An 8,985-nucleotide genomic window follows, 5' to 3' on the forward strand; every position below is an offset into this window, starting at 1 on the left:
CCAGCCTCAGACTTGGCCATGTGGAGACCAGAGGCCAGCCTCAGACTCGGCCATGTGGAGACCAGAGGCCAGCCTCAGACTCGGCCATGTGGAGACCAGAGGCCAGCCTCAGACTCGGCCATGTGGAGACCAGAGGCCAACCTCAGCCTTGGCCATGTGGAGGCCAGAGGCTAACCTCAGCCTTGGCCATGTGGAGGCCAGAGGCCAGCCTCAGCCTTGGCCATGTTCTTTAGGCACCATCTACTATCTGGCTGTGGAGTAGTTGTTGTTGTTGTTGTTGTTGTTGTTGTTGGGTTTTATAGGTTTTGCTTTGTTTTTGAGACAGGGCATGCCTGGCCCAGAGTTTGTCAAAGCTGCCCAGTGATCTATCTGCCTATACTGATTTGTTTTGTTGGAGTTTAGTTGTTGTTTTGAGACACAGTTTCACTATGTAGCCCTGACTGTCCTGGAGCTCACTATGTAGATAGATACCTCCAGAGTGCTGGATTAAAGGCATACACCAGTATGCTAGGACTTAAACAATCAACATGGGCTCTGAGCACTGATGAGATCCCTGGGTTTGTAAAGTACCACGGAGCCCCCACGCCCCCATGCCCATTTATAATTTATTTCTACTTCTTTAGATAGCATTTTATAAATATTATTTTTAAAGTGTTTCAAGGAGCTAGCAAGATGGCTTAGCTGTTACAGGCCCTTGCCACCAAGCCTAACAGCCTGAGTTCAATTTCTGGGACACACATGGAGGTAGAAGAGAACTGACTTCTGTCAGTTTTCCTCTGGCCTCCAGACACATGCCATTGTACCTATGCATGTGTACACACACACACACACACACAAGCATGTAATAAAAGTGTAAAAGAATATTTCAAGTGTGTCTCGCTTCCTTAGAATGTTATCTATGGATCATCTCTCAGATGACTTGCATGGCCAGGCAGCATGGATTTAATCAGGTCATTTTTAGTGAAAGTGCCTCAGTCACTCTGTTGGGTGTTGAATTAGCCCTTGGTTGAGGCAGGGAAGAGCCCCCAGTCTTTGTGGCTCTTGCTGTCAGATAGCATTCCTCAGCAGCGTTCTGAAGGTCTGCTGTGCTCAGCTCTTCCAGCTGGAGCTGACAGTGGTTTGTGGAAGCCAGGTGGAAGGGCCAGTGTCTACTTCCAGAATGATCTCTGGGTGACACAGAGGAAGACTAACAGCAGTATGTCCTAAAAGGACTTTGCAGAACTTGTCTGCATTCCATTGGTCAGAGTGAGGAACATGGTGAGGTGCACCCCAAATTAAAAGATTGGGAGAGTGGAATTCACCTCTGGGATGGGAGTGTGAAGGTAAGTAATATGAACAAATACGGATGTGTCTGTCTTATGATGAATGAAATGTCTATAATTAGTCACCCAGACGTGAGACACAAGCCTCCTCTCCATCAGAGCTCATTAGGGTGACATTGGCCACAGCAGTGTCATAAGAGCTTCTTCAAAGCTGTGTCAGGAGTCCTTGACAGCTGTAGGGAACATGTGTGTGCTGTGCTGTCTTCTGTGTTCCTTAGGGGACTTGATGGTTTATAGTGCCCAGGCTTATTTCTCTTGAGGGCACCCTTCGGACAATAGGGTTCCAGTGTCCCGGCTGCCAGGAAGGTGGGTGCCATGCACTCTGGTCTGCTCTGTGGACTTCAGCACAGCGTTCTCAGCCTTTAAAACCTTTGGTGTGGTGATTGAGAAGGACAGGGTCTTCACTTTTGGTACCATCTTGGTGAGGTCCCAATAAAAAAACAAAACATGAAAGCAGTGGTTCTCAACCCAAACAGTTCTCCAATGGCCTTTAGCAGGTGTTTCATATCAGATATTCTGCATATCAGATATTTACATTATAATTCATAACAGTAGCAAAATCACAGTTATGAAGTAGCAATGAAAATAATTTTATGATTGGGGGTCACCACACACGAGGAACTGTATTAAAGGGCTACAGCACTGGGAAGATTGAGAATTAAAGGAATTGCATTAAAGGAATTGCTTTCTTTAGTGATATTTTAACTATGAAATGAAAAGAATCTGGTAGGGAGGAAGCGTTCCAAGGGCTGGGCGTGAGAAAGATTTAGATCAAACTTCAATTACTTTAATGGCAGCATCTCTCAGCATTAGCGCAGGAAATAGCAAGGCCTTGCAGCTACACTGTGACACCGTCTAGCATCAGGTTCCAGACCCCGCTGCTCTCTAGCATGGACTTGCCACTTAGTCACACTCGCACCTGTGACGCCAGCCACTTTCTCCCTTTAGGCTTCCCGTTTCTCACCAGGAGATGGAGGTGCAGGGAGAGGGCTGGCCCTCCTGATTCAGTGTGCTTTCACTGTTGCCTCCATGCAATTCACACCTCAGTGGAACATTCAGTAGCTTCCCCTGATCCAAGGAGAGCGGCTTACCAACAGATTGTCCTGCCAGGAGTGCTTATGGCTTTTCCTGGCATTCCCCCCAAATGGCTTTCTAGTACATTTTGCTGATATGATACCTTTGTAAAATTCCCAAGTTTCCATAGTTTTGTCCTCTCCATAAGATCTGGGAATCAGCGGGGCATTGGTGGCGCACACCTTTAATCCCAGCACTTGGGAGACAGAGGCAGGTGGATTTCTGAGTTCGAGGCCAGCCTGGTCTACAGAGTGAGTTCCAGGACAGCCAGGGCTACACAGAGAAACCCTGTCTCGAAAAACAAACAAACAAACAAACAAACAAACAAACAAAATCAAAAAAATAAGATCTGGGAATCATCTCTGGATGGGCTGGCCCCTTTTGGGTGCTGTCTGTCAGCCCTGGGAGTGTGGCTGCATCCTAGAGCTGCCATCTCTTTACATCTGTGTGGTTAACTCTCCTGTTAAAATTAACCGTATTTTACATCAGGATTTCTCTGTTTAGGTTAGCGCATGGTTTCTGTCTTCTAATTTAACTTTGACTGATTCCTTTGGCTTATAAGTAGTTAAGTAGTAGCTCTGATCTCCTAAGTTGTTCTGAGTCCAGTGCCTGCAAAACATGATGATGTCTGACAGTATTTCATCAGCATTTGGTGATGTAGCTGCCACCACCACCACCACCACCACCACCATCACCACCATCATCGTCACCACGGGCAGCATCTAAAAAGTGACGTTTCTATCATTTGTCCACAGGATGTTTCGTCTTAACGCCCTTTCTGCATTGGCAGAGCTAGCTGTGGGCTCTCGCTGGTACCATGGAGCATCACAGCCCGCACAGACCAAACGAAGGCTGATGTTGGTGGCGTTCCTGGGAGCATCTGCAGTGACTGCAAGTACCGGTCTCCTATGGAAGAAGTGAGTGTTACTTCTGGCTTGGTTTTACATCAGAATTTCTTTGCTGAGTCACTTGGCGCTGGTGATGTTGGTCTAAGGAATAAGGTTTATCAGATAGTTGTTCCCCCTGCCAGAGCAGCAGAGAGCAAACAGTTCATCCTGCTCTGCCTGCCGCCCCTGCTGCATGTTTGCATCACAGTGAAGCATTGCTTTAGAAAAAGGGACATTTTCTGAAACTTCAAACTCTGGCGGCCACAGGAAACTAATCCCCATACTCTTGTATTACCTGGTCATTTTCTTCCTCGTTGTTGAACCTTCCCTGGAGAGAACAGAAAATGTGGCCACAGTCTTCAATTCTTCTGTCTCTGCCATACTTCGTGTTTCTCTTCCATCTCCTCCACCCTGTCTTCCAATTGATATCCTGACACTTGGCTTTCCAAAACAGTACAGTTTAGAAGTACACTATACTGAATAAGTATATAATAAAGTGTGCCCGTGTAAAACAAATAGTCCCATGATTATTAACAAATGCATATAGCTGCTTAACCACCCCCAAATAAGAAATAGAACATTTCCACCAACCTATAATGCCCTCCTGTGCTTGTTCCATGCCAGTTAATGTCACCCACAATTGCAAGCAACTGGTGAGTTGATTTCTGTCATTATCAGTTTATATTTCTGAAACATGACATAAGTGGGGTCATAAAAAAGTATTCTTGGAGGCAGGTTGGTGGCATAGCCTCGAATCACAGCCCTAGGGATTACAGAGGCAGGAGCATTGACAGTTTGAGGGCAGCCTGTCTTTTAAACAACTTGTGGCAAAGTAATAACAATGTCTTGGCTGTGTCTTCTTTAACTTAGCCTGATACATCCATTGGCATCACAAGTTGGAGCTCCTTTGCAATCAGATAGTGCTCTTTCATAAGGGCGGCACAGTTTATCCATTTACCTGTTGCTTGCTTCTACTTGTTTGTTCTCATTGATAGACACCACCTTGAAATACATATGTAAGTCGTTCTTTCCTTTGGCTAAATACATAGGAATGTATTTGCCAGGTAAATGTAAACTTGGTTCAAAACTGTCAAACTGAGGCAGCAAGATGGCTCAGAGGGTTAAGATTCCTGTCACCAGACAAGATGAGCTGAGTTTGATCCCTGGGACCCACATGATGGGAGAGAACAACTCCCAGAGTTGTCCTCTGACCTCTACACTCACTGTGGTGGACGTCTTCCCATACATAAATAAGGGTAATAAAATAAAATAAAAAATAGTATTTGAAACAAAGTAAAACCCAAACAGTTTTCTACTGGGTTCTGGGCACTGCACCTCCGCAGTCTGGCTGGGCAGGGATCCTGTTCCTGCTCACTCTGTACTCTCTGGTCAGAACACTGCACAGTTCCTTGTGTTTTGCGTTCTGCTTCTCAAACAACTGACAATGCCAAGCCTCTTCCCAGAACTGGTGGCCATTTGTGAATTGTCTATTCAGATTGCCACTAAAAATTAAATCCTTTTAAAAGATTTCTATTTATGTCTACGTGTGTATATTTGTGTGGGGTATGTGCACATGCGTGAGGGAATCTGGCTGAGGCAGAAGAGGCCATTGGGTCCCCTGGAGCTGGAGTTACAGGTGCTTGGGAACTCCGGGCATGAGTGCTGAGAACTGAGTGTTGATGCTTTGATAACTTTCAACTACTTAAAAAACTGTAGAAAGCATCTCCCTCTCAGACTCAGAAGGCTGATACAAGCCAGGTGGTGGTGGTACACACCTTTAATCCCAGCACTCGGGAGACAGAGGCAGGTGGATCTCTGTGAGTTTGAGGCCAGCCTTCTCTACACAGGAGGGAGTTCCAGGACAGCCAGGACTAGAGAGACGGACCCTGTCTCCAAACAACAAAAATGAAAATGGCAGCCATGGTCTTCATTTGTATGATTAGTCCACTAGCGTCTGACAGATGGCTCTAAGCCTGAGACCACACAGATGGCCATGGTTAAACTCAGTAAGTCCCAAGACAAACCAAAAAGATTTAAATGTGGGAAAGAAACTCCTAGTGGGTGATTGACAATAGTGTGAGGGGCATAAGAACAGACATGAAAGTAGGGAGAATATACTATCTACAGTGTATGAAATTATCAGAGGTGTGTGTGTGTCTGTCTGTCTGTCTGTGTCAGTCAGAGGACGGTTGGCTAGAGTTGGTTCTTTCCTCACACTATGAGCTTCATCTAAAAGGTACTGATAAACTGAAGCCATCAGGGTTTGTGGCATCAGGGTTGGTGCCATGTTGTCAGCCTGAGAAATTTGAGGGACATTTTTGCATCTGCTTGCACGGTTTCTATCCTGTGCTCTCTGTTCCTTTCATTGCCCCACACTTCTTTCCCATTTTGCTTTCTTCCCCACTTAAATTTGCCTTTCTTTGTAACTGAAGCCTTTTGTGCAGTGGCCACATTGTGGTTGCAATGGCTGGTGCCTTATGTCTTTACTTAGCATGACTTTACTTAAAAAGACAACAGCAAGGTTGGAACTGTCATGCAGGATTCACGGTGACCTACGGTGAGAACCTTGGTGTTCTAAAGCATAATGATGTTTCAGAATGTGCTGTAGGAAACTAATTGAAACAAATCACACGTCTGATCTGCCTTGGGTCTACTCTTGAGGCAGAGTCCCTGTCTCAAAAACTTAACCCAGCAGCTCTCTCCACTTGACAACTGCTCACAAAGGAAAAATTAGTTTCTCCAAGGGAGTTTGTGGTTATACAAGCCACCCTTAAGGGCAAGTCCCTGCCCAAGTTTTTGCTTGTAGATTATGATTTCCAATTTTGTGTTTTTATGGTGTGTGTGTGTGTGTGTGTGTGTGTGTATATGTGTGTGTGTATGTCTGTGCCTGTGTCTGTTTGTGTGTTTGTGCCTCTGTTTCTTGCTTTTTCTTTGTTGTTTGGTTTTTTTTGATTTACCTGTTTGTTTTCTAAAGTAAGAGAAAAATAAAGTGTAGAGTTGGAAGGTGGGAGATGGGGAGGATCTGGGAAGAGTTGGGGAGGACCTGGGAGGAGACAGGAGGGACCTGGGTGGAGATGAGGAAGGGAAACCAAGATCATAACAGTTTACATTGAGCTGGGTGTGGTGGTGCACACCTTTAATTCCAGCACTTAGGAGGCAAAGGTAGGTGGATCTATGTGAGTTGGAGGCCAGCCTGGTCTACATTGTGAGTTCCAGGATAGCCAGGGCTATGTACCTTGTCTCAAAAACCAAAACAAGCAAACAAAAGAATATATTGAAAATGTTATTTTCAATAAACAAGAATCTGAGAAAAAGGCTCTTCCATTATTCTAGTAGACTAATAGCAGTGTACTTTCCCTCGTTCTCCTGTCCCCGCTCTTCCCCCTCTCTCTCTGGGAGCCCCTTCATCAGTCACACATATTCTGTTTTCTTTGTAAAAGACACAAACACAAAAGTGGAAGGGTATCTGCCATCTTCCAGGGAAATGAGGAACAGACGAGAGAATCCCCGGAAGCTCATGGACCAGCTAGGCTGGAGTCCATTCATAGCCACAGACAACAAAGACCCTGTTCAAACAGGTAGAAGATGAAGATCAACATCTGAGGTTGTCCTCTGACCAGCACACATTATCCTGGTACATGCTTGCCTGCAGTTCTCCATTTCTACACACATATCACATACATGTGCACACATGCATATACATACATACATACACATGCATATACATACATACACATATACACATGCATACATACACACATGCATACACAGACATACAAATACACACAGAGGGAAAGATTTTATTACTTTTTTTTACTTGTTTTTATTTTATTTCTACTTCTATTACTGTAAACAGTACCTAGCATTTTTCATTTTAACCATTTAAAAACATTTTAGTCATATTAAATATTTTCTTGTTGTGAATTAGGGCTCTGGAACGTCCTCATAAGAATGAAGTGGTGTGCTTATTAAAAAGAATGAAATGATATACTCATTGGAAAATAAGCATGAGATGATATCCTGGAGCTGAGGAGACGGCACAGAGGCTGAAAGCTCCAGACCCAGGTTCAGTTCTCAATATGGCTGCTAACAACAGTCTAGAACTCCAGTCCTAGGGCATCCAGTGCCCTCTTCTGACCTCTGCTGACACTGCACACACCACACACACACACACACACACACACACACACACACTGCTCAGGAAAGCACTCATACACATAAAAGTAAATAAACCTCAAAACAGTTAAAAGCTGATGTTCCCACGAAATGGGAATGAACATGAAATGACGGCCCCACTGCAGAGCACAGCCCTGCACCCCTCACCGTCTGTCTTCAGACTGTCACAGCCTGAGACCCTGTACTCATGCCACATCCCTCGTCTGCCCTGTGCTTTCACTAAGCTCCATAACTCATAGAAGTGCAGTTGTGTCGAATTTGCCCTCTGTGCCTAACGTACTTTCTCCAGCAGGTTGCTGCTTCTGCTTTGTACACGTGTACCAAAGGGGTGCTGAGTATTCTCGGTTGTGTTAGGAGGTCCTTCGCGTGGGATTCATGACAAGTGTGATGGGTGCTCTGCTAGGCTGTGTGTGAGTACGTGTTAGCGACTGGAGCTTCCTGCTTAACCTAGGTTTCTCTTCTGCACCACCAGGGCTCACGCGGAGTCTCCACCATGCGTCAACAGCAAGAAGACTGACCCGGGAGAGAAAGGGAAAACCAAAGACACCGGGGAAGTGTCCAGCCATGAAGGAAGGGCTGCAGATGCTGTGGCTGAGCCTTATCCTGAGGAGAAGAAGAAGAAGCGCTCTGGATTCAGAGACAGAAAAGTATGGAACAGAGTTTTGCTAGTGAATCAGAGCTGTGTCCTAGAGGGGAGTCAGGCTGCCTGTCTCCTAGTCGCTGTCCCTCCTGAGCTCCTCACCTCCTTATTATTGCTGTAAGCCAAAGGGACCTCGGAGTGTCAAGTATAGTGTGACAGACTTTTCCTGGGGAGTCGCAACACAGACACACACACACACAGCAAACTGAAGTACAGATCCCACCAAAGGCTAACTTGCTGAACTAGTGTGTTTTATTGGGGGTGATTTATGGGGTCATGAGTGAGGAGTTTTTTACAGGAGTAGAAAGGACTCAAAGCCCATCCACCCAGCACAGGCACATCTCTCAATAGCTAGGAGACTAGAGCACACTGCATAGCCTGCAGCAGCTCAACAGGCTGCAAAATTTCCCTTCCAGGTGCCCTGATGTTATAAACCTCTGTCAGGTTGCACTACCTGGTTTTTGTCCTTCTTCCCCCCCTCCCCAACCCCTCCCTCATGCAGGCTACTTGGTTGGTCTCTGCTTCTTTACAGCTTCAGTGGCTGATCAGACAGTGACTCTTGGCTATCTTCACTATTTACTCTTGAAGGGGGAGGGGCCTGGTGAATCTGCTCAGTTTCTGGGACTTCCTGGAGCTATTTTGAGTTGTTTACCTCTGTCTTCAGGAGCTTCCCTACCAGGTGGAATGTTTCCATCTCAACTACTTAACTATACAAGGTGGAGTCAAAGGGAGACTAACTGTCTAGGGTTGTCCTTCAGGGTGAACACATTCTTCTTCAGTGTAAACACATTCTTTGTTCTTTCAGTTCAAATAGTAAGCTGATTCTTGCTTTCTGGATCTTGGTTTGGTTTGGTTTGGTTTGGTTTGGTTTGGTTTGGTTTGGTTT

At 45.5% G+C, this 8,985-nt stretch overlaps 1 protein-coding gene across 1 annotated transcript in view; it reads left to right on the forward strand.

Moving 5' to 3' along the window:
- The window catches only part of Micu1 (mitochondrial calcium uptake 1), a 156,510-nt gene that overhangs the window by 22,035 nt on the left and 125,490 nt on the right, over positions 1–8,985 (forward strand). The window contains exons 2-3 of the mRNA XM_028776770.1: positions 3,152–3,313; positions 7,932–8,106. Coding sequence (XP_028632603.1) covers positions 3,153–3,313; positions 7,932–8,106 — 336 coding nt within the window. The 5' untranslated portion in view covers position 3,152. The remainder of the gene's footprint in view (positions 1–3,151; positions 3,314–7,931; positions 8,107–8,985) is intronic.

This window comes from Grammomys surdaster, unplaced genomic scaffold (genome assembly GCF_004785775.1).
Source record: "Grammomys surdaster isolate TR1022 unplaced genomic scaffold, NIH_TR_1.0 273, whole genome shotgun sequence".
Lineage (NCBI taxonomy): Eukaryota > Metazoa > Chordata > Mammalia > Rodentia > Muridae > Grammomys > Grammomys surdaster.